General features: G+C 42.3%; 1 protein-coding gene across 1 annotated transcript in view; it reads left to right on the forward strand.

Moving 5' to 3' along the window:
- arnt2 (aryl-hydrocarbon receptor nuclear translocator 2) overlaps positions 1-24,119 on the forward strand; it is a 72,594-nt gene extending 48,475 nt beyond the window's left edge. The window contains exons 13-19 of the mRNA XM_083900817.1: positions 6,108-6,183; positions 7,509-7,632; positions 7,896-7,998; positions 8,491-8,629; positions 10,444-10,594; positions 17,958-18,103; positions 19,037-24,119. Of these exons, the coding sequence (XP_083756943.1) occupies positions 6,108-6,183; positions 7,509-7,632; positions 7,896-7,998; positions 8,491-8,629; positions 10,444-10,594; positions 17,958-18,103; positions 19,037-19,135 (838 nt within the window). The 3' untranslated portion in view covers positions 19,136-24,119. The remainder of the gene's footprint in view (positions 1-6,107; positions 6,184-7,508; positions 7,633-7,895; positions 7,999-8,490; positions 8,630-10,443; positions 10,595-17,957; positions 18,104-19,036) is intronic.
- The last annotated feature ends 2,852 nt before the right edge of the window (positions 24,120-26,971 follow it).

Genomic DNA, 26,971 nt, shown 5'->3' on the forward strand with positions numbered 1-26,971 from the left:
TCTCTCAGTGTTGCAAAGTTAACTTATTTAATTAGTGGATTGTGAACCAGCATTCCAGGTGAGTGAGGTGTGCAAAAAACCATAATGAGACCAAACCTTCGAGCACTCGTCCACCAGGATGACTCAGCAGATATATTTAACTTTCCTGCAGCACATCCTTGAGTAGGGAATTAGCTTCTTTTTTTCCTGAGGTGTCGTTGATGCCACTCATTCCTCCTCTCTCCTCTCGCTGTGTTCTCAGTGTGAACACTGCTGCTTCTGCAGCAGAGCCAGGAATAACACTGATGATGATCCAGAGCTGACACTGCTCAAGGCATTTACTGTTGTAAATCTGATGTGCTGAGTCAGAGTCTCGGTAAACTCGGCTGCTCTGCTCCAATGAGCCGCCGCTTGTTTGTCCTCACTGAGTCTTGTTGCCTGTTGCATGTCGGAGCTCAGGTTCTACAGAACAAGTGCAAACACAAGGCAGAAGTTTCACCGCCTCGAGATCGTGCGATAAGTATTGCAGGAAGATCTTGTAACGCGATTATTGATGAGTCATGCGTCATCGTCAATGTGCAATACAATAATCAATATGCCAGAGCAGATGCCATCACTTCTGTGGGATCTACCGTATTTTGCGCTGCGAGAATCAGCCACAAGATGCATTCAAGAAACCTTGTAAATTTCACCACGTCTGCAAAATTACACTTAGTAATGCTTAGAGCTGAAACGATTAATCGATTCGGTTTGAAGCTTTTTTCATGATTAAAACAAGATTTCTGACTGTTTTAGCTTCTTAAATGTAAATATTGTCTGGTTTATTTGCTCCATATATCAAAGAAATCATTAAAACTGAATCATTTTGGTTTGTGGACAAAACAAGACGTTCAAGAACATCGTCATTTCCAGGTTTGACGAACACTGATCAACGTTTTTTAACATTTTCTGACATTTTATGGACTAACTGATTCATCGATTAAACGAGAAAATAATCGTCAGATTAATCAATTACGAAAATAATCGTTAGTTGCAGCTCTAGTAATGCTTAATGCTGCTACCGCCTTGTGGTAAAAGATGCATCGCACCGAGTTTACGTTGATTGATCTTGAAACAAAAACAGTGTCCACTTCAGACAGCAATGAAGTTAAAACTATGTCTTTATTTTTGCTGTTTTGTCATCAAACTCACGTAAAACGTGATAAGAAACAAATGTCAGAAATGTCCTTGCACTGAATTGAAACAGGTTTATTGTGCCTGTGCAGCGTTGTAGATTGTTTGTAACATTGAACCAGCTGATTTTTGTTGTGTGTGTACTTTTAGCAGTGACAGCGACTGTATTTGTCTTGCGAGAGACGAAGCACGAAGCCTTGTTGAAGTGTTGCCTTCAGGCGACTGTAAGAGGCTCGGTGAGAAGGGTGAAGGAAAGTCAGACAAATAGTGCAGACTGATAAGAATCATTAATTTCTCTTGTCGAGCTGTCGTTTTACACCTGTCATATACAGAACAAAAAAATGTCTCGCCTGCACGATCATGTGGCGGCTGGATGGCAAAATAAAAGCAGCTGTCCACTGTAGAAATGTCTGTGTGACGGTTAATCGCATAACTGTTCTTTGACGTTTTTTGGATAAGAAATTGCAAAACATATCGGTAGAAATGCGACGAGATGTATCGTTGAAAAAGCCACAACTGCACCCACAAACACAAAGAGATGTTCATATTTGGGGCATTCCCTGTTGGTCTTTTCACATTATATTAGTGCTGGACACGGTAATGCATGATGCCCTTCCATGACGGCTGACTGGAAAAGCTTGTTAAAATGAGTCTCTAAAGTATCGCTAAACACTAAAAACAGAGGCACACATACGCAGTACACAGGTACCCTGGTTATTTGTAGCGCTGCTCTTTTCGTTTAATAAACAGACCGCTCCAGTTCGACTGTAGGCGCGCTAACGGAGCTAATAGAGCTAACTGGTAAACAGTGCCTGTAAACATGGCGTCCCGCGCGTCTTTTACGCCCTGTTAACATGGATGCTGTTAATATATTAACATGCCCAGCACTACTTTATGGCAACTTTTATTTTATTTCCTTTAGTCGCTCTTCCTTCCTTCATTCGGTCTCTTTTTCTGTGTTCGCATACATTGCCATATTTTCAAAATAAAGTTTTTTTTAAATAGATAATAAAAAAAAAAAAGTTTGCACACAGCGTGCATGCTCAGCGTCTACAGCGTTCCATGTGGATTTAAGACGTTCATTTTCCTGAAGCGATGCCGTGTTTACGGAAAAATGTCCCCCCCTCAAACGACAAAGAAAAACATTGTTTCGTTCTGTTTTTTTAAGCATGAAACGTTAGAATGCGACAGAGCAGTGGGCGACGCAAACACTCCAGTGGAGCAAATGACCTCAGGTCTGACACCAGGTAGAACTTTTCCTGCCCTGTTCCACCTGCGTGAGCTCTCTGCCGCCAACTGCGGTTAAGATTTGCTCAACCAATTACTAATGTAAACACACAGCTAATAGCTTACAGTCGTGTGTGTGTGTGTGTGTGTGTGTGTGTGTGTGTGTGTGTGTGTGTGTGTGTGTGTGTGTGTGTGTGTGTGTGTGTGTGTGTGTGTGTGTGTGTGTGTGTGTGTGTGTGTGTGTGTGTGTGTGTGTGTGTGTGTGTGTGTGTGTGTGTGTGTGTGTGTGTGTGTGTGTGTGTGGGGGGGGGGGGGGGGGGGGGGGGTTATCACTTCCATGAATCTCTGCCAGCAGTTCCCCCAGGCGGAGGTGGCAGGAGACACAGAGTTAACCGTGTATGTGTTAGATTTATGATGTCGCTGTTTTCTAAAAACAAACAAACACACAATCTCATTTATCAGAAACGTACAGAGTTCAGAAGCAGATGGTTTTCTCGCAGCACGATTTAATACCTGTGTACGTGTGTTGGCGTGATGTTGTGTGTGTGTGTGTGTGCAGCACGTAAGGCTGTTGAGAGTGCACATTAATGAGCTGTCTGTTGAATTAGCGCACGGCCAGGTTAGCTCGCACGGCGTGTGAACATCTGTGTGTGCTCAGGTGCGCCGTGTTTGCACAGCGCTCGTGCCAGCGGTGCAAGCGTTCCCTCTGGGGTACATGTGTCTCACCTGTGGACCTGGAGCTGGATGAGACACGGTTGTGGAGGACACACGTGCATCACTGATGTTGCTCTGTGATTTTTGTGTTAAATACAGACAGATGAACACATGCATCACCAGCAGACTTTAAGGTTTACAGGATTCCCCCGGGCCCTGAAATCCTTGAAAGTATATCTGTATACATTTGTATGCAAAAGGCTTTTGGGCACCCCTGTAAATGTTCTTGATTTTCCTTTTGGACCGTTCTTCTTTACAAAACATCTCCAGTTCAGTCAGGTTTGATGGTTTCCGAGCATGGACAGCTCACTTTAAATCACACCACAGATGTTCAATAATATTCAGGTCTGGGGACTGAGATGGCCATTCCAGAATGTTGTATTTGTTCCTCTGCATGAATGCCTTAGTAGATTTTGAGCAGTGTTTAGGGTCGTTGTCTTGTTGAAAGATCCAGCCCCGGCACAACTTCAACTTTGTCACTGATTCCTGGACATTGTTCTCCACAATCTGCTGATATTGAGTGGAATCCATGCGACCCTCAACTTTAACAAGATTTCCAGTCCCTGCACTGGCCACACAGCTCCACAGCATGTTGGAACGGGATCGCTTGCGTGCTTCAAACCCGGCAGATGACGTTAATGACGTTGTTTGGATAAGAAATTGCAAAAGATATCTGTACGGATACATCACTAAAAGTGCCACAACTGCACCCACAAACACAAAGAAGTGAAGTTGATATTTAGGTTAATGTCTCCCTTATTTGTTACGACGCCACCTACTGAGTAGGTGAAAATGACGACATGATGCCTGGGAAATGAAAATTACAAGATCTCTGTCTCACCAAAGAATAATTTACCGAGACTGACTTTGACCAAGATCCCAAGGTCCAGATAAAAGTGGACGCCATGGGTGAAGCGGCTCTTACAAGTTGCCCTCCCATCTTAAAGTGTGTCAGCACAATTGGTCCTTGAATTTGAGGAAATTGGTCCTTGAAACGTACTCGAATTTGATGACAACTAAGGTGTGGGAACCCTGTTTTTTGCGTTGATCAGGCTTATTCTCGCTGAAGATTTTACACATTTATGTTGGAGATGAACGCATGTTTTCAGGATTTAAAAAAAAGTATTTTTAACTGATCTACAGTTCGGCATTGTTCGGTTAGAGTCTTGTGTCGGACATCGCGCTCGTGACTCTTCAGTGACGACACTCTCTGTTTAATGGAAAAGCGATATATGAATCCAAAGCTGTTAAAGGTACATTGTGTAGTATTTATGGGTTTATATAACCCAAAATCCACTTTTTTATACATATTATGTGCTCCTGCATTGTCTAGTCACTGTATAATAGTTTTTGTTTCATTTTCGTAGTGTTTCAAAAAGTCATGTAAAATAACATGGTCGCGGGCCGCCGTTGCATAGTCACTGTTAGCAGCGAGACGCCATGTTTCTACCGGAGCCTGTAAGGTCAAACACGAGAGAACAAATCAAGCGTCGCTTTACTTGTAGCGGAAGTCCCGCCTCCACTCTCTCCGCTTCGTCTGCTACGGCCGCGGTAGCTCCGCCCTCTCCCTCGCCTCACAAACCTCATCTGCTGACACGGAGAAAGACGACGAGGACGACATTTGACCGGCTGATGATACCGTAGCGCTCAGGGAAGGGAGGGGGTGAGCAGAGGAGCAGTTCTTTGTTGTAAATTTCAGCCTCTCCTCTAGATGGCACTATAAACTACTTACGTCACCTTTAAATTAGGGGGGAAAAAAAAACACCCGACTTATCTGTGTGTGTTTCTTTTCTGAGCAGCGCTAACTAACTGACTAACGAAGCGTGACATTAATGTGTGTCTCAGTGCGGCGTCGGCAGAAATGTGCGCATTGTTCTGGCCGCCTATGGTTAAGAGGGACCCGAAGCTGAGGTCGATCCCGATCTGGCTTTTTATCCTCAACTATAGTGACTCACATAATGAGATCACAGTGTACGGGCGACGGTAAATTACTTGTGTCCACAGGGAGTCGGAACCCCTTTCAAGCCGGCAACCACACAAGCACACGCTCTGTACATAGCAATTATAAAAGTCCTATGCGGTCTTTATTCTTTCATTCAGAGAGCTTTATTTATTCACACCACGCTCTGATATTTAAATGCCCTCTCTTTCTATTAGAACCTGTTTGAGAACAAATTTTCTTTTCTCCCACTGCAGACTCTTTGCTCCTGCACTCGGATCCATTATACTGTTGCACTGCCTCATTAAAGGCACATTCACGTGTTCCCCTCGTTTATCCTCCATTACTTATTTACTTTGCTTAAAATTGCGTTTACAAGTGATTATAATTATTAAACTTTCAAACTGTATGGAACAGGGCGGCCACACGAGTTCTGCGTGGAGCAGAGCAAGAAATCTATCTGTCTATCTATTCTATCTGTATCACAACATGAGACGAGATATAGTTTGAGGTTTAGGATATCGTTCTATCATGATGACTTTTCCTGGTTTTAAATGAAGGCTGTTTGATAATCATCATATTTATATACATATGTAGAGGATAAAGTGGTAAAAGATGGATGGATGGATGGATACGGGACAGCAGACAAATAGAGCTGTATACTTGTCATTACGGTAGAACCTCTGGACTTCGACCGGCCAATCACAGACGAGATTAACCGCCGTGTCAGATGTTCGTGACGTCGGCTTCCCGGTACCGTGATTCCTAAAATGATAGAATAACTGCCAGATATGGAAAGTGAAAGTTGTCTTGGAAAAAATTAAGCAGAAGAACTCCCTCATTGACCTTTTTGTTTTCACAATTCTACGACCATAAAATCAAAATAAATCCAGGCGACCTCATAATAAGAGGGTTTGTAAAACCTGAGCCTCGATAATGAAACACAGACAAAGGAGTGCGACGACCTGTATATTTATTTTCCCGATATCTCGTGATGATGAGTCGCCTTTAAATTCAGTTGTGTATAATAGTTGTGTGTCGGATATTGATGGTGTGTTTGTGTTGTGTTTTTCAGGCAGTTACAACAGCAGCAGCAGGCAGAGCTGGAGGTTCACCAGAGAGACGGACTGACCGCCTACGACCTGTCCCAGGTAATGGAACTGTCTCAAAGTGAAGGATCTTGTCTGTTGTCTCAGATTTTTTATTTTATAAATTCCCAGCCTAGAAACGTAGCAGACATTTTAACGTTATTAACAAACTTTCCAGCAGAGGGTGCTCTTGTAGACGCAAACACATCGCAACAATCTGAAATATGTGGAATGTGTCAAATTCTGCATGACGAGTTCGCTCATGTATGTAGGGTGCAAATGGCCAGAATGGACGGCAAAATCAAAATGGCTGACTTCCTGTTGAGTTGAGGTCATGGTTACGGTCGACTTTTTTGTCCGTCTAAAGGCCACATTATACTTCTCCGACTGCGTAATGCGTTATCTGGAGACGCCTCGAGCCTTTATACTTCTGCGTCGTGGTGACGGACACGCGCTGCAATTTCCTGCCCGATCAGTAGGGGTCGCTGCGCAAGTTTGTTTAGCTTCTGGCTACAGTGAGCAATGGTGTCCGAGAGAGAAAGACTGTTGTTGTTGAAACAGTGGCCGTTTCTCACTTTTCTGTGTGACGGAACGCAGTTTAAAGATAATTTGAGGCGAGAAATTGGCCATTTAGAGTCTAAACATGTGCTGTGTGTGTTAAGATATGACGTATTTATAGTTTGGCAGCGGCGTTATCGGCGGGGATCAGCTCCGCGTCTGTGGACGCTCGGTGCTCACTGTGAGCCGGCACAGAGCAACTTAGCTCGGCCTGTCCTGAGGACCAATCGCAGCTCTTGCCGTCTCCGTTGTCCCTTGACGGAGTGACGGACACTTAAAAAATATTTCGTGCAGTCGGAGACGACGCAAAGGCTCTTCGACAGGCTCTGCATCGACGCAGAGGACTCTGCGGAACCAACGCAGAGCCCTTTACACGGAAGTATAAATTGGGCTTTAGTCGATAACATCTTCCCACCAAGTTTTGGATAATTCAGTGAAACCTATGTTTTCAACTGGGGGGGGGGGGCGCTATAGAGCCCTTGAGCAAAGCACGGTTTCGGAACCTACACCAATATCGCATTTTCGCCAGACCTGACCTCCATGCCAAGTTTTGATGCACGTTAACCCCCTAAAAAAATGACCGCAAAGCCACGGATAGAAATAATACTCTGGCCCCTGCCATTCATGGCACGGTCCCTAATTAGGCTTAAAATGAGAAAAGTGTGAGGAATCTGATTATCTGTTAATGCCCCAGCCTTTCAAACAGAAAGCAAATCACCACAGAGACCATTATCGTGATGTGACAATATCCAAAATCTCAGCCTATATCTTTGTCTCGTGTCATTATTTCATGACATGATACCCATTCACTCCTTCACTCTCACCCTCAGGTCCCTGTTGCCAACGTCAGCAGCGGCGTCCACGAGGCAGGGAAGAGCATCGACAAGACGGAGGCCCTGTTCTCTCAGGAGAGAGACCCACGCTTTGCTGAGATGTACACTGGCATCTCTGGATGTACGGCTCACACACACACACACACTCACACTCGCCAACACAAGCACCTCCAAAACATGACCTGATAGTTGCTGGTTTAGATTTGTGCCCATGACAGCTGTTATTTCTTTCATGCTGACTGTACTCTGTGTGTGTGTGTGTGTGTGTGTGTGTGTGTGTGTGTGTGTGTGTGTGTGTGTGTGTGTGTGTGTGTGTGTGTGTGTGTGTGTGTGTGTGTGTGTGTGTGTGTGTGTGTGTGTGTGTGTGTGTGTGTGTGTGTTCAGCGGGAGATAAGAAGATGATGGTTCCCTCCTCCACAGCTGGAGGACAGCAGCTCTACTCACAGAGTTCTCCTTTCCAGCAGGGACACTCTGGCAAAAGCTTCAGGTACGCGTCGGTGATGTGTGACACGGAGAGTGTGTGTTTCTCTGGAGTCGAGCGTTAGCTGCCTGACTAATGGTGCGCTTCCATTATACAGTTCTAGCACTACTCGACTCGGTTTGGAATCACTCGCACCGTTTCATAGTGCCTCCTCAACGGAGGCTGGGTCGTCATAGTAACGGCTGCGTGAAACTGCCGTGGCGTGGTTTGACTTGTGAAGCAGTTGTTTTGGGTGTAACTGTGAATCATTAGAATCGGTGGATTAAAAAGATTTGTTCACATAATTCCTGCACGACCGGAGACACGGTCACTGAACGTGGTCGTGATTGTGCTCACGCTCGCCGGCTTTCAGCAGTTGCTGTCGCTAAATACGGCAGATTTTAGACATTTCCTTTGCTAGATGTTGGAGATTAGCGCATGTTTTCGGGGATTTTTTAGTCTTTTTAAGCAATCTACAGTTCGCTGTCATATTGTAATATAATATTTTGGTGCACACAGTTCCTCTGTGATCCACGTCCCTGGTGTGAATGACATCCAGCCGTCGGGTTCCTCCAATCAGAATCTGGCTCAGATTTCCAGGCAGCTCAACCCAGGCCAGGTGGCATGGTCAGGCAACCGACCCCCGTTCTCTGGACAGGTAACACACACACACACACACACACACACACACAGCCTGATTTCTGTCAGAGGAGTGTGAGATATGAGAGGAGCAGAGATTTTTTTTGGCAACTATGGAGATTATTCACTTTATTTCTGATAAGATCAGACCAGAACCTGGTCCTAATGACGCAGAACCTAATTTCTGAGGAACTGGTTAAGTTTAGGACTACGTTATGAATTGTGGTTCTATGTTAAAGTTAGTAAATCAATGGAAGTGTGTGTTTTTAAATGCATTTGCTGGAGGGACACCTTGAACGCACCAGTTACGTGCCTGCGGTTAGCGAGTGACGTGTGTGGATCGGTGATATAGGAGCACACGTTTGAAAGCACTGCAGAAAGATGTAGATGTTGTCCTACATTTCTTCTCAACCAAGGGCTGCCTTTCTGTCGTGTTTCCACGTTCTCTCCTCGTGTTGTTGATCCACACACGTCACTTGCAGCCGTATTAACACTGGTGCGTTCAGGGTCTTTTTCTAGCATGGGAATTGCATACACGCCGCGCGGCGCATTAATCGTTTTTTTTTTCCGATTTTAATGTTTTTATGATCGCGAGAAGCCAAAATCGTGGTCACTCTATGCATTACGGTGAAACTCAGTAACAACGGGTAAACGGACATTACTATGGGGTATATGGAGCAGGGGTTGTGACGACGGTGCATGACAATAGGTGATAAGTGGCGACAGTATGGCTGTGGATAGTAAGTTAGATCGACACTCCCCTGGAAGCAGTGGATGTGTGTTTACCTGGGTCTCATTCACATGTAAATGATCAGGCACAAAACCGAGCGTTCTGAAAAAGGCTGTTTTGGCAGAGTTATTGAACTGCTATTGTGCTTCATCCTTATGATATTTTGACTAAAGCATGACACAGACATGTTCATTAGGGCAGCAGGACCTAGTTTAACTTGGGTTAATAGGGTATAATATAGGACCTTTAACTGGTGCTGGTCAAGGGTTAGTAATAAGGCTTGGTTGAGTCTGTTCAAATGAATGTAAATCAATGCAGAGACCTGAGCAGAATCACTGCTCTACACAGAGAGTGAGACATCGCTCGTGCCTGTGATGAAGCGAACAGAAACATCTGTCGAGTCAAACTGAACATAATTTGTCCTCGGGAACAGACAGAGTGACATCTGTGTGTGTTTACATGCAACACAAGTGAAATGAGCGGCGGGAGACGCAGCCAGGAAACTGTTTAATGTGTGTATGTCAACAGTGGTGCTCAAAAAATCATCTGAATGATGATCTGTGTGAGTCCATCTTCATGAAGCTGTGGTGGATCATTTAGACAACACAGGCTGCGACTGTCCAGATAATCAGTGATAAAAAACCAGCACAAACTGGATCCTCGTTATGTTTCTGATCATTTTTCACGACTAACAAAATTGTAGATGAACTAATGAATATTGTCTTCATTCATTGATCTGTTTAATATTCTCTCGATGAATCAAGTGATCGTTTGATCCACAAAATGTCAGATTATCAGTGTTTTTCAAACGTGAATATGATGATGTTTAATCAAATGATTTCTTTGTTATATGCAGCAAAGAAACCAGAAAATATTCACATTTAAGAAGCTGAACAATCACAGAAACCTGTTTTAAATATGGAAAAAAAAACTTCATATTATTTTGTCCCAACATTTTCATGATTTCTTGATTATTTGGTGCAAAAAAACTGTTTAAATTTTTTTCTTTTTTTTTTTTAAAGACAGAAAACAGATAAATCCATTAGCTGTGAGCCGACTACTGTTTCTCTGTATGTGTAACCAGTGTCTGTGTTGCTCTGCAGTCCAGTAAAGCCCAGTCCAGTCCATTCGGTATTGGTTCCGGCCACAGCTACCAGACGGACCCGGCCTCCTACAGTCCTCTGTCGTCACCCGCCACTTCCTCCCCGAGCGGCAACGCGTACTCAGGACTGACGAACCGCAGCACGGCCTTTGGTGAGTCCACGTCTTCAGCGTTAATCCTCATTCATGACTCGAATATCGTATCAGCTTTTTATCCACACAGAACCCGTGTTTTCATGGATACAAACAATACATGACTTTGTACAAGAGTCTTTAGGCATAGGATTAAATTAGATTATACGTCTTCATACTCATTTTCAGCTATGTTTCTTTTCTTTCGTTCTATTTTTTGGTTTTGATTGTTTTTCACAATGCTGACTCTGTTTTTTAGTTTGTATTTTCTTTATGTCGTGTATGATATTCACTTTGAAAGTTTGAAATATAGACTCCATTCCTTCATATTTCTTTGGCAGCGTTATAAGTTGCTTTTGGGGGGTTTTGTGTTGAAGCAGTCAGATAAATCAGGTCGATGCCCGATGAATCGGTCTATTTGTTTTTTTTTTATGGTAATTTTCTGATTTTTATCTATTAATCAGCCAATTATTACAATTTTTGCTGATTTTTGCTCTCAGCAACTTGACAAATGGCAGAAAATGTCACTATAAGTTCTTTTTAATTCTGTAAAATGTATTGAATTGGATTGCAGTGCCGCCATTTAATGTGGAGTGAAGAGACAAACCAATAGCTTTGCTCAATACCTGGCAAAAGGGATGTGAATCTTTGGTTGGCTCACGATTCGATTCCGATTGTTAGGCTCACGATTCGATTCAAAATCGAATAATAATTTGTGTTGAGGCAAATTATGGCATCAAAACAATACAGTTTGTATAAGATAATGTGATAATGTGATAATCACATAAAGGCAAAATTAAGACAAAAGTTAACATTTATTCATTCAAAACAAATAAAAACTTACTGCCTGCTAGCTGCCTTTTTCTCCCAGAAGTTACAAAAATAAACTGTACACAAATAACACAAACTAATGTTTTGTGTGTTTTTTCAAAATAGAAACACTAAAAAAAAAATATATATATATAAATAATTATTTAATAGACATTTGAAGTTTGTGAATAGTTTCAGAATCGTGGATGATTAGAATTGCGATTCCTATGTGAATCGATTATTTCCCCCACCTGGCAATGTTTTTGTATTATTTGTTATATTTTATCAGATCAGAACCATCATGATGAGGGTTAACTTGGTCTAAAACCAGGGTTAAACCTGAAATTATCTAATCTCTCAGTCCATGTCCTCCGTTTCCCTTTTTCACATCAAATGAGTTGATTCCTGTCATTTAAAGTAAGGGTGGTGCTCTCGCAGTGGTATTTTATTCTGAAGGACCAAAACAATCGTTTCTTTCCTCGAACTAGAGTGTGAGTGAAATTTGGACAGTGGAGGAGCAAAAGTTTGTTTGGTGTGCGTGCGTGTGTGTGTGTGAGTGTGTGTGTGTGCGTGTGCGTGCGCGTGCGTGCGTGTGTGTCAACGATGGCTCATTAACCAGCTGCTCAGGACTTTTATTGTTTGTTGTCCACTTAGCTGCAGGAATAAAGCATGTCCACTTTGCTACTAGTTGATGGCCTTTTAATGGAAACACACATTATCCAAATGGATTATCTCTCGCTCTTTCTCTCTCTCTCTCTCTCTCTCTCTCGTTTATTTGTTCTTCTTTTTTCCCGCTCTCGCTCTGATTTGTTTACGTGTCACATTGTTATGAAGGAGGAACACAGTGTTGCTCATTTCTCTCTGTTGTTGCTCGTCGACGATGAGCTGCTGTTGTCTCTTATCTCTTGCAGTTTTTTTTCTTCTTCCCCTCTTCATGTTTACACGACCGTCCTCCCTCATGTTTGGTTTAATTACTTTTTTTGTGTGCGTCTCTTCTGTCTTCAGCGCTGCCTCATTTGTCTTTTGTCTGTATCTGCATAGATTTGAGTGTTTCACTGTGAGAAGTTTCCTCTGCAACTCAGTCTGCTTAGTTGTAACCCTTTACCACCAAAGCCTGGCCTTTTTCTGTTCGCTGTACCCATAAAAGGCCGTTATTTACAGTTTACTCCATATTAAAAGAGTGTATTAACAGATTAAAGTCAAGAAAAACAACAAAAAAAGAATTTTATTTCGGGAAAAAAAACTCTTTGAACAGAACATCTTCTCAATAGTATCTGATTCAGTCGGCTTCCTGTATCCGTGTCAGTGAAATGACCATAATGACCACAGATTGGCTTTGAAGTTCTTAGCTTTCAGAAACCGTTTTTTCCAATAGCACAAACCATCGTGGAATTACGATAATGCTTACGTAGCGTCGTCGATGCACTTGGTGTTCAAGGGTTGTAATGTATTTAGAGTAACTTTAAAACTCCTTTAAAATACTCTTACAACAGCTTTACATGCATAGTAAGTCTGTATAATGATAACTTTATATAATATATTGAGCTGATTTTCTTGTTTTCCCTCCATCTGATAACTTTTATAACTAATAAATAAAAGAACCTGCTTCACTTAGTTAAGGAACCACTAAGTTAGTGTGGAACAACACTCATGGTCTACATTTTCATTATATGCAGCATTTTCAATAAAAAATATTAACGAAATGAAGCATTTCATCGAAAGACGAGGAAATAACATTTTGGATTTTAAAAAATTCTACGTTTTAGTGATTTAGCAACAAGTTTCTGAGAAGGTAAGAGTGTAAGAGCTTTGTAATAATCGTCTGATTGATCAACGATAATCGGTCAATGCTTATTCTTCGAAACTCCCCAAAATGACTGTTAATGTAGCAGTACATACGTCAGAGCTGTATGTGGCGCTGTAACGTTGCCACAGAACTTCATCAGAACAATAATAATAATGCCACGTATTTATTGGTGTGTGTGGTAGGTCCTTCTAAAACAATGTTTTCCCTTGAAAATACAAAAACACAAACCAAAGAACAACAAAATCTGTAAAACTCAGTAAACTGCCGTTTAAAACAATAAAACCCAGTTTGAACTTCATAAATATGTCATATTTAAAGAAAGGCGTGAGTTTTTAAGAAGTGATTTTGTTTGTCTGAGATAACAGAGAGGCAGTTAAGGCGTACGGCCTAAATTAAGTCCCCAAAAAGTGTTATTTATTTTACATTTTGTGCACATAATCTACATAAATTTAAATGTAATTCTTATAGTATAAGTAATGTACCAGCTGCTGTATTTACACTGTGCATATTCAGATTTCAACGTGACTTAAGACTTTAACACTTTAACCCTGTTTTTATACTGTATAATGGTATTTAATTTAATTTAATCAGTTCTCAACATACTGTGACACAGATGTAACTATTTGTATTTAAGTATATATATCATTTTTACAGTAATGTGTCTGTTATTTTTCTTTTCTTGGTCAGAGTAGATTTAACGAAACACAATTTCCCCTCAGGGATTAATAAACCGTTTCAGATTCAGATTTCTGTCAAGATATGGATCGTTGCGTGTGTGTGCACGAGATATTAAATAATTTCATCATTGAACAAACTACACTGAACATCCTTCCGAGAAAACCGCTGTTTTTCCTCCAGCGCTGTAGCATCGGGGAGGTCGCGTAATCTCTCCGAGCTCATAAATCTCTTTTTACAGCATCACGTAAGACGTCGCCTCCTCATTTAACACTGAAGGATATTTCAGGACACAGACTCTCACTGGAGAGAGAACCATGTGGACTCAGGCCGAGGTTTTCCTTAAATCAGCTATCCTCATGGAGACCTGCACACCTCGTCTGACGGGTCAGGAGTTTAACGGGGCAGCACATGCTGTAATAATGACGTGGCCAGTGTGTTCATCTGTAACAACCTCTCTACCTGATATTCTCTCCACACAGTGTGTCTTCATAATGGGGAGGGGGGGGCAGTTGAAACGCTGCTGTGTTTCAAACTCACAGAAGAATTTAAAGGACTCGTATTATACCCTATTTCTCCAAGTTAACCTAGTTCCCTGGTGTCCTAATGAACATGTCTGTGACATGCTTTGGTCAAAAGACCTTAAGGATGAAGCACCACAGCAGTTCAATCACTCTGCCAAAACAGCCCTGTTCAGAACGCTCAGTTTTGAGTGTCTGTCTCTTTAAATGCAAATGAGACACAGCAAACTACGTCGGCGTCACTGAGGCTCCGGCAGCTAACAGCAGTTAGCATTTGGAAAAGCCACCATTTGCAGAATCTAGCCGGCACTTTGCCGTCATATATAAAATGTATCCACTTACACGTAAATCCTCTGAGGCTGGAAGTTTGTGTAGAACTCTGTGCTGCACTGTGCAGCCAAGAATAGAACACTTAGCCGACTTCCACTCTTCCGAATTCTATTGCCCTCGCCTGCACTCTGTGAGAGAACAATTCCAACTCTTACGTCAGATACAAGTCACGTTTTATCTCCTATACTTAGACTGAGGCGGACCACAAAAACATGACTGAGTCATCTTTTTCCCTAAATATAAGTACTAAAATGGTTAAAAAAAAATTGCATAATATGTCCCCTTTAACATTTTTATATAACGTTAAACCTGTGATAAACAAACTACAGGCAAATAATGTCTTTATTATCCCCAAAAAAATAACAAAAACATGATATAAATACAGGATTTATTAATCTGAAAGAGCAAACTGTAGAGTAATTATCTTAAAACTTAACAAGTTTAAAATCAGATGATATTGATGATCATTTTGATAAAAAGTAATGTGATTAAAGTGATAATATGTAGCATTTCTTCATTCAAATGTCTAAAAAAACGACATTTCCAAAACCACAGAAATCCTTATTGTTTATTGTAGTCAATGTTTCATTTGTCGCCTGCTTTATGGAGCTGCAGCAGTTTTACACAGGGTTTTGTTTTGTTTTAAACTTGTCATACACACAATTAAAAGATAAACGCTCTAAATGTTTGTGTCCACTCTGTGTTAAAGTGCCAGGACACGTCATGGTTACAACGCAGGTCGTTAAGCGACGTAAGAACAAGGTGTACGTTTATTCAAATAAAGAGTTTATTTTACATTTAAGGAGTGAAAGGATGGAGTAACAACAACAAACAGGAGCTGGCAGTGGATGCTGTTGAAACAAAACAAAATGCAGCCGAAATAAAGGAGTCTATATGTTTTCAAATGTCTTGTTTTGTCCACAAACCAAACTGATTCATTTTTAGATTTCATGGAGCAAAGAAAACCAGAAAATATTCACATTTAAGAAGCTGAAATTAGAAAAAAAATAGTTTAATAATCCATATTTGTCATGCGAGCACATTATTTTCTCGTTTGCCTACAGAAACATTTGCTGTGTCGTTTCACATTTCGTATTTGTTGTGTTAGGCGTGAGATGAAGAGCGAGCGAAGCCTCCAGGCTGTCGTCAGCTGGCAGCACATGAAACGCACGCGTCGGACGGAGATTTATGTCGAGATTTAAGTCGCGTTCAAATGCGGAACAATCACCCACTCGTCTGCCAACATGAGAGAGACACTTCCACTTCCACTCGTGTCTCATCTGTTTGTCTTGGAGTCTGTAAAACGGTGACAGTTTAGCACTTGAGTGTCCTCCAAATGTTAAAAAACAAATAAATAAATAAATCGTCAAACTCACAGCGTCTCGGTGAAGAAGTGTGAGACGATGTGTCTGCTGTGATGGTTTCGTACAAACCGCAGCAGGAGCCGACTTCAGTGAGTGTTCGCTGGAGGAAAAACGGTTAAGAAATGCGACACCGGAGAGACACGAGACGTCGCTGTGGTAACTCGTACGTGAAGAAGAAGAAGAAGCATCAGACGCGTTTGTGTCTATTAACAGTTCTTATTCAACATTTTTGTTTTGCATTTCCATTAGGAATAGTAACAAAACAACCGCCCCCAATTGTCAATTTTTTCCATACTTTTCCCTTGAGGTACCAGAGTAATGGTGTGGTTAGTACGGGTGGAGCTAGACTCACAGTCTAGTCTCGTCATTGCTGGGCACGTTAACGCGTTAACGGCGTCAGTGTTTGCGCACGATGCGTGTCCATGACGACTGAACGGGAGACGACGCGCGTGACGGAGGCACTGGAGTTCAGGCACCGTTTACCAGTTAGCTGCGTTAGCTCTTTTAGCGCAGTTAGCGCGCCTACAGGCGAACTGGAGCGCTCTGTTTATTAAACGAAAATGGCAGCGCTACAAATAACCAGCGTACCTGGGTACTGTGTGTGTGTGCCTATGTTTTTAAAGTTTAGCAATACTTTTTTAGGTTAAGTAAGTATTTTATAGTGACATCTAGAGGAGAGGCTGAAATTTACAACAACGAACTGCTCCTCTGCTCACCCCCTCCCTTCCCCGAGCGCTAAGGTGTCCTCAGCCGGTCAAATGTCGTCCTCTTTGTCTTTCTCAGTGTCAGCGGATGAGGTTCTAGTATTTATTCAGATGTGTAAGTGTGTCTTTTGTATATCGCTGTAAAATACGTGTGGTCCTCCATTCTAAACGCATAAAAAGATCCGCTCTCGGCCTCGTCTCGGCGCTCTCTCCAGCTGACCAGTACTTTTCCACACTCTTTATACCTCAGACTTCCTGCTCCGTCAGTGGAGGCGGGGCTTCCGCTACAAGTAAAGCGACGCTTGATTTGTTCTCTCGGGTTTGTCCTTACAGGCTCCCGTAGAAACATGGCGTCTCGCTGCTAACAGTGGCTATGCAACCGCGGCCCTCGACCATGTTATTTTACATGACTTTTTGAAACACTACGAAAATGAAACAAAAACTATTATACAGCGACTAGACAATGCAGGAGCACATAATATGTATAAAAAAGTGGATTTTGGGTCATATAAACCCATAAATACTACGCAGTGTCACTTTAAATTATCATTTTTACAATCGGGACTCACATACACATGACGTCACAAGTGTCTTTTCCTGGTCAGTCATCAAGAATCCGTGCCTTAACATTGATGCCTGTTAAACGATGTTAACGTGTTAACGTGCCCAGGACTAATTCACGTACAAAGTTGAGCAAACGTACAAACTGAGCCGGTTGTGTTGCATTCAATGTCGTTGCTCGGTTGTCCAATCGTCGGTCCAACATCACAAGCAAATATGACTGCACACGCAACCTACGACCGCGCAGTGTAGCACATATTAAACAACCACGAGCAGTTCAGACAGCTGCCAGTCAGAGAAAACTAAGCTGTGTGTGTGCACAGACCAGCCAGCACGTGCGTGCACGCACACTTTTGACACTTTTGGGGGTGGAGAGAGGAACATTAGACTGAAGCAAAAACACACACAGAGACTGTTTGTGATCTCTGTATTTTTTACACTGGCGTCTTTGTGATGCAATTGCCAATTCAAACTTTGACTGAAGCTCAGTGAATCATGGTTGTGAGAAATAATAACAGCAGTCGATCAGGTGGAGAAGATCTTCCTCTCTTAATCTGTGTGTGTGTGTGTGTGTGTGTGTGTGTGTGTGTGTGTGTGTGTGTGTGTGTGCAGATGTGTCGGGGGAGAGCAGTCAGAGCGGAGCCCAGTTCCAGGGTCGTCCCAGTGAGGTCTGGTCCCAGTGGCAGAATCAGCATCACTCTCAGCAGGCCGGGGAACAACACACACACCCAAACCCCAGCCAGACAGAAGTCTTCCAGGTAACACACACACACACCCACACACACACACACACACACACACACACACACACATACTTGTTCCTAGTGAGGACACAAAGAACCTAAACTGAATTCTAACCCTAACCATAAAACCAGGTCTTTTTAGTTGTCCTTCTCACACATGGGTCACTGGAGATATTTTTGTGCCCCCAGACAAATGATGCATGAAATTAAATGATTTGTTTATCTGTTCAAAAATTGTCTGTAAATTAGTATGAGGAGCAGCTTTAGCTATAGGCGTTGTGAGGATTTAAGGCCACATTATACATCTCCGACTGCGTATGCGTTATCCGACTGCGTCACGCGTTGCAATTTCCTGCCCGATCAGTAGGGGTCGCTGCGCAAGGTTGTTGTGCTTCTGGCTACAGTGAGCAATGGCGTCCGAGAAAGAAAGAGAGAGAAAGACTGTTGTTGTTGAAACAGTGGCCGTTTCTCACTTTTCTGTGTGACGGAACGCAGTTTTAAGATAATTTGAGGCGAGAAATTGGCCATTTAGAGTCTAAACATGTGCCGTGTGTGTTAAGATATGACGTATTTATAGTTTGGCAGCGACGTTATCGGCGGGGATCAGCTCCGTGTCTGTGGACGCTCGGTGCTCACTGTGAGCCGGCACAGAGCAGCTTCGCTCGGCCTGTCCTGAGGACCAATCGCAGCTCTTACCGTCTCCGTTGTCCCTTGACGGAGTGACGGACACTTAAAAAATATTTCGTGCAGTCGGAGACGACGCAGAGGCTCTTCGACAGGCTCTGCGTCGACGCAGAGGACTCTGCGTAACCTACGCAGAGCACTTTACGAGTATAAATTGGGCTTTAGCCTCAGACACAGACGCTGCTGTGCGTGTGATTTGTCTGATAAGAGCCGTGTCCTCAGCACACCCCTGACCTCTGACCCTTCCTCCCTGTGTCTCTGCAGGACATGTTACCCATGGCTGGAGATCCCACCCAGGGAACAGCCAACTACAACATCGAGGACTTTGCTGACCTCGGCATGTTCCCACCCTTCTCTGAGTAAACCCCCTCCCTCCCTCCCACCTCTCTCTTTCTATCACTCCCTCCTCTCAGAACTGGACTAATGTTTGTATTCATCTCTCATGTTCTCTCATCTTCTCTTTTAAAGCGCGGGTCAAGAGTTTAAGAACAACCTGTTTTTATTAAGAGTTCCTCATTTTGACTTTGAAAACATTTGAATGGTACAAAGCAAAAGTGGCCAATGGAAACAAAAAATAAAGCCCAAATCAGCAAAATACTTTCTTTAGAAGAAGAAGGTGGTGAAACTCCCATGTGCAGCAGTTGAACAACAGGAAGCATCCACAGCTCTCACGAAAAAGGAAAAAAAAACAGTGATTTTAGTCACTTTGTAACAGACTCACTTAATAAAATCTCCACCTGCTTAAGTTTACAACATATTTTCCCTCACAATAACACAATAAACTCTCCTGCACCAAAGTCCATAGAGAAAATCAGCATTTTTCCCGTCACAGCTCACAGGCGTTGTTGATCCACTGCTGCTGACATCGCTACGTTAACTGGTGTTATTTTGTGAATTCGGTGTTTTGTGAAATTCTTGGTTTGGATTTACCTTAGTGACAAAAATGTTAGTAATAGAGCAGCAGCTCTCATGTCTCCACAGGCTAAAAACAGTGATTTTTCTCTACGGGCTTTGGTGTGGGAGCGTGCAAACTTCAGTTCACAGTCGGGAAAAAGATTGTTTAACAAGTGAAATTTAGCACTTGTGATTTGAAGATTTGGTCGGAGGCTTCCGGTATTTGTTCTCTGCTCTCCTTTCTCAATCACTTTCTCCAGTAAATATCAGTAAAAATGGAGTTGTTCTCGAACCTTTGACCTGTGCTGTACGTTAATGGATCACCAACACATGGCTGATGTGCACTTACACACACACACACACACATACACCGTGACCTGCAGTATGTACACATGCAGTACTTGTTTTCTGACGGACGCTCACTGTCTCGAGCTGTTGCAAACAGGCGACCCGAGAGATTATCGCTGGATTTTACGCTTCCTCTCTATATTACACCTGATAAGTGAAGGTTTAACTCGAATGCCAACTCCATTTGACAACATTTCTGTCAGCTGTTTGTGTCCAAAAGCAGCCGTGACACATTTTCAAAAATAGGAATTACATCTAAGTGGGGAAAAAAAACATTGATTTACGTCATTTTGCCTATTATTTGTCATGACGATGTCATATTATGACATTAATGTGATAATTATCACATTATGTGGTTATGAGGGACTGACATAAAAAGCACTGGCTCTTATTTAAAAACAAACAAACGTGATTTTAAGCCACTTAAAATAAATACACACACGCATAATAAAACCCTCTCCAGCTTGACTGCACTACTATTTTTGCTGCTTTGTAAAGCTCTCATTTTCATGCACCAAAGACCATCGAGGAAAAACAATGTTTTTAACACTACCGTTCAAAGGTTTGGGGTCACCTTTTTTTTTGTCCATTAAAAGTCACACTTTTATTCATCAAAAGAGTTTCAAAATGAATCGAAAATAGAGTTAAGACAAGTGCTAACATCATTGCACAAGGGTTTTCTAATCATCCAATAGCCTTCTAATGTGATTAGCAAACACAATGTACCATTAGAACACTGGAAATGGGCCTCTATACACCTATGTACATATTCCATTAAAAACCAGACGTTTGCAGCTAGAATAGTCGTCTACCACATTAACAATGCTGATTCATTTAATGTTATATTCATAGAAGAAAAGTATTTTGTTTTTTTAACGGTAGGGTACATCACGGCACACAGGAGTTAATGATCCACTGCTGCCTCCATCAGTGACTTCAAGAGTGCGTTATTTCGTGATTTTAAAGTGTTTGCAGCAGTGGAGCAAGCAGCTCCTGTGTCCTCGTGACCTAAAACCGCTTGTTTTCTCTATGGACTTTGGTGTGGCAGAGTGAGTGAGTGCTTTACAAATCGTAAAAACACGTTCTTATCATGGCACCTGAAACAATCACACTTCAAAAACTTAAATATGTGAAGTTCATGTTGAGAAATTCACTCTCTGTCAGCGGGAAAATCCGCCTGATGAGCGTTTATTTATTGTCTCAGTTTTATTGGATCACTCAGCGTTTGGGCGCGGGGCCAGGTCGCTAACGCGCGGTTGTCAGGTCGACGCGTCACTGAACTGTAAATAGAAGTTACACGGTGAGTAATCCATCATTACTTATCTGCTGAGGAATTCAGTTCGGTGTGAAGTTTCCCCCAAATATCTGGGCTGTTGCTCAACAGGGACTGTGATTATGTGTCTGTGTCTGTTTCTCTGGAACACGACGCTCACCCACACGGAGAAAACAGAGCAAAGTGGACATTTTTTGACATCTATATTTATGTTTTGGGGCCACAGGAATTCACTTACCTCACACTTCCACTGGTCCAGTAGAGATCAGCCGCGTGGTTCTAATTTCCGAGGTCGACTCGGCACAAGCTACGAGATTGTAAAACTGTGTTATTTGAAGCCACGAGTTCAAAAATACACTTCACTTCAACTGTGTTTTGAAGAGAAGTGTTTAATTCACGATCCTAAGGAGATGTACTACGCTACCCACAATCCTCTGCTGTAAAAGCGACGTTTCTGATTGGTGGAGCTCGCTGTTGGCATGGAAATGTTTTACGACAACTGCAAAAGAAAAATCAGATTTCCCTTTTTAACGCACTGTTAACCAGTGTTTCCAAACATTTCTATACCGTATGCGAACCCACTTTTTAAAGACGGCAAACTACCGTGGCCCAAATCACGAATAAATCGTGACGAGAGCAAATTTGTGCGTAATGTCGCAAGAAATTTTACAGCCATGTAACACTCTCTCTGTTGTCTCGCCTCAATGTTGTTTGAAACATGTACACATGATTCTTAACTTGGGGTCAAGATTTCTGATTTCATTTCGGGTAACATTCGGAGTTAAGCGCGTTCGAGTTTCCTTTGAACCTCACAAGTTAGCTATGTTTTGCTAACTAGCAAGCTAATCCAGGCCATTTGATGATTAACTCACTACAATGTTTTTTAGGTACGATATATCACATAGCGACATGTCCACAGACTCGAGTGTGTACGAAATTTAACGGCAGAATTGCTAAATAAAAAACAAAACAAAACCACTTAAATCTACAGCTTTTATACTGTTGAAGCTCAGAGCAGCCATTTTGCGAATTTAATGACATGAACACCTGTGTCAGCAGTGACTGTAGAGGGCGCCAGTCAACAACACCGCACACACACACACACACTGACCTCTGCACTGTCACTCAGTACGTTTCCATGAGCGCTTCAGTTGAGCTACAACAGCAGCTACGTCGCGTCACGGTGAACAAGTGCGTAAACGGAAAATGTATTTATTTTGAATTAAGTGTTTCTGACTCCGCTACACTAGATGGCGCTATGCTAACTTTCATCTCGTCAGTATTAGGCAGTTTCTGGTCGACCTACTACCAAAAACAACTTTGGTTGTTAGCGTGTGTCCTTTTTTTTTTACCAGGGAATTCATTTACCGAATGAATAAAGGGTGTCCTACTCCAAAACACTAGGTGGCTTTCATTTCCTCAGTATTTGGCAGGTTCTGGTTGACCAAAATAGATTAGCATGGCATCGAGTTGTTAGCATGCTGTGCACCGTTCCTTTTTTCTGTCGGGGGGAATTGGTTTATTAAATGAAGTATTGTCTGACTCCGCTACACAAGGTGGCACTATGCTATCTTTCATCTCGTCATTATTTGGCGGATTGTGGGTGTGGTTTTATTAAATCATAGACCAAAACAACTTTAGCGGGCAGCTAATTTTATGTGTTTTTCTAAAAGAGAATCGTTTTATTAAATGAAGTACGTCCAACACCGCTACACTAGGTGGCGATATGCTAACTTTCTTCTTGTCAGTATTAGGCGGTTTCCCGGTGGATTGGCTGTTATAGACCAAAACAGATTTAGCTTGTGGCTAGTTTGTTAGCATGTCAAGCGCCATTCCTCACTATCGACGTCAAAATGTTGAATCCTGATGTAGCATAATTTCGGTCTCCACGTTGGTCATAAAATGCACCGATGTGAATTTTGCAATGTTTTTCGCTGCTTTTTTATTTTTTTTATTAGTGGATCCAAATCTGCGGGTGGAACACATCAGTGGAACACAAGCTTAGCGCCCAGGCTAGCTTGAGTGTAGTTGAACTGCACCATCTTTGAGACATTCTAAGGGACATTTCAGTTTGATTAGCATGTTTACATGTTTTTTAAAAGTCTCATTTTAGTCCAAGACGATAATTTGTCATGTAAACGTACTGACTGACTCTGAAGACGATGCTCGCCTGCGCCACCTGCTGCCAACATCGCTCTCTGATGTCAAACTTGTGAGGTAAAGCATTTTTGTGGCGTACAGATCTTACGAGAAAACGGGAAGGTTCCGCGTCCACACGAAACAAAACAAACTCACCGCAGACACATGCTAAGCTAAGGCTTAAAGTGCACTTCATGAAGCTAACCGCTAATCTCACCAGCCTGCATTAAAAAGGGAAAAAAAACGCCATAACGTCCAAGCAAAGTCGCAGTATTTACTCGTGTTATTTGATGTTCTTCAGCTCTGGCTACTCGACTTAATTACTTTATAATCTTTTCAACTGTTTAAGAGACTGAATAAAACTTTAATAGTGAGGGAACTTTTTTTCATGATGGATTGTAAAATGTTCTCTGACGGACGGATGAAGAAAACCGCGAGCAGACATCAAGTCCTTTTTGCTAAAAAACTGATCTCAAATTGATGTTTGTTTGTTTTTGTTTTTTTGTTTCTTTCTTTATTGTAAATAATGTGACTTTTTAATGTCGACTTGTGTTACTTTCACACAGTACATGTTCTTTTGTGTAGGTTTTAATGATATTGTGTGCAATGTGACTACATATTTAACTATCGGTATTTAGTTAGCCTCTCTCTTCATTGTACATTGAGTTCTAGACCTGTACAAAATTGTGTAAATGTGACCATTATTTTTGTGTAACAAATTGTGCTTGTGACAATAAATTCTTATTGGTTACGTGGCTTCATTTCAAAGTTTTATTCTCTGCTTTTCCACACTCGTCTTTATTGTTCTCGTTGTGTTTCCATTGAAGGGTGTTTAGCGTATGAGCTGTAATTCTAGTGTTGCGACGTCCTATTTTTCTCGAGAAATATCGTCCTGCGAGACTCCGCTTTGAGGAAGCACCAAAACGGGACCAAACAGATTTAGCTTAGCTTGTTTGTTAGCATGTCAAGCGCCAGTTCTTGCTTCTATCGACGTTAAAATGTTAAATTCTGTCTCCACGTTGGTCATAAAATGCACTTGTCTGGATTTCGCAATGTTTTTCTCACTGTTTTTGTTTATTTTTTATTAGTGGGTCCAAATCCGCAGGTGCTAATTGTGGAACACAAGCTTAGCGCCCAGGCTAGCTTGAGTTTCGTAGAACCGCACCGTCTTTGAGACATTCTAGGGGACATTTCAGACGGATTAGCACGTTTACATGTTTTTTAAAAGTCTGAATTTAGTCCAGGACAATAAGTCATCATGTAAACATACTGACTGACTCTGAAGATATTGCTCACCTGCGCCACCTGCTGCCAACGTCGCTCTCTGACGTCAAACTTTGAGGAAGGTGTCTGAAAGCAGTTTGCGTTTCCATGGTTTCAGAATAGTGATCTCTGTTGTCGAAATATGAAATAGTACATTTAAAGTATGAAGTTTATAGTATATATAAAAAGTATATTTTGTCTTGTTGTGCAGTCACAAAGTATCTGTTCTCTCTGACATTAAAACTGAATCTATTTCGGTTTGTGGCCAAAATAAAGACGTTTGACAACATCATCAGTTCCACGTTTTGGAGACGCTCGTCAACATTTTTCAACGTTTTATGGACCAAACAACTCGCTGATTAATGGAGAAAATAATTGACAGATTCACTGATGAAATGAAAAAAAACATTAGCTGCAGCCCAAGGATATTAAATGAAATGAAATCGACGAACAGTAGTAAAAGTCTCCTTTTAGCATTTTTCGTCTGTTCCTTATTCGCAGATTTCCTCGTCCTGTATTTGCGTCACTGTCGACGCGATGTCAAAGGCGAAGTGACCCTGCTGTGATTCTTCAGCTTCTGAGCCGGAGAATAATCACCAAAGTGAGACGTTTTGTCAGGAAGACAAAGAGCTACAGTCACGGTGAGACTCTGAGAGACACTGAGAGACGATGCCGAGCTGTAATTTACAAAGAATGTGAAGAACGAAGAAGCTCCGCGACGTTTGTTTTGGGTTTTCGCAGGCGTCCGTCACTCACAGAGTCTGTCAGCGGAAACACGTCCAATTATTACAACGTGTCAAACGTGGGAACATGAGTGACGGCAGGCCTGGACACGTGTGTGTGTGTGTGTGTGTGTGTGTGTGTGAGGTCTTTAAAGGTGTCCATCACTGAGGTGAAGAGTGTGTAAGTGTGAAAGCTTGTAGTGGTAACACTTTACATGACAAACCTGTCAATGACGAGAGGCGACGTCTTCTTAGCCGTGGTCTCTTCATACACATACACGCAGGAGATGGGAAAGTGGACGTCGTCGTCTTCTCAATCGAACAGTTGGATGTTTGAGATTTGATTGACGTCACCTACGATCAGCTGGTGACGTCACCCTACTGTGATTTATCGTCTGTTTTCCTTTAAATTAGAATCTTCCATCCATATTTTACCGCTTAATCCTCCACACGAGGGTCACAGGGGTCGCCAAGATAAAGTAAACAAATAAAACATACAAACGTGTGACCTAATAGACCTAAGATCAAACAATAAATAAAAACATAATTTACAAAAATTGACTCGTTATAAAGTAGAAGCTAATTTTCCCATAGACTTCCATCAAAACTGAGTGTTTTGTTGCCCCCTGGTGGCTATGCAATACGTTCTTACTTCCTGGTTAGGCTAATCCAGCAACATGGAAGACTATTGGAATAGTACCAGAAATAACTGAGCCCAACTGTTCTGTTTTTGTTTACCTTTCCCTTTACCTTACCTTTCCCCACCTTTCCTTATGGTAAGTATGGGCGGAGCTAGACACATGACTAGCTCCGCCCATACCGCAGTCTCTTCTCATACAAAGTGTGACGTCTTTTTGAGACAAACGGCTGCAAACCGGCTGCAGAGAAAAAAAAAAAGATGTTGACCACTGTGTCGCGTTCAGTGTCGTCGTTTGTCCGTAGCGGACGCCATGTTGGCAGGAAGCATGGCGTGAGGTCTGGAGGACCTGTGTGTGTGTGTGTGTGTGTGTGTGTGTGTGTGTGTGTGTGTGTGTGTGTGTGTGTGTGTGTGTGTCACATTTAACACCTTCCCCTCACCCTTGAACAAACTGGTCGACGATTTGAAAAGAAATAGTTTCTCACATTCTTTCCTGACATGACACGCACTCTGATGATCTGATTATTATCCTCTGACATTCTGCCAAGAGACACTGAGAGACACAGAGAGACACTGAGAGACACTGAGAGAGACACAGAGAGACACAGAGAGACACAGAGAGACACTGAGAGACACAGAGAGACACTGAGAGACACTGAGAGAGACACAGAGAGACACAGAGAGACACTGAGAGACACTGAGAGAGACACAGAGAGACACAGAGAGACACAGAGAGACACTGAGAGACACAGAGAGACACTGAGAGACACAGAGAGAGACACAGAGAGACACAGAGAGACACTGAGAGAGACAGAGAGAGACACTGAGAGACACAGAGAGAGACACAGAGAGACACTGAGAGACACAGAGAGAGACACAGAGAGACACAGAGAGACACTGAGAGAGACAGAGAGAGACACTGA

Source organism: Microchirus variegatus, assembly GCF_963457635.1.
Source record: "Microchirus variegatus genome assembly, chromosome: 14".
Classification (NCBI taxonomy): Eukaryota; Metazoa; Chordata; class Actinopteri; order Pleuronectiformes; family Soleidae; genus Microchirus; species Microchirus variegatus.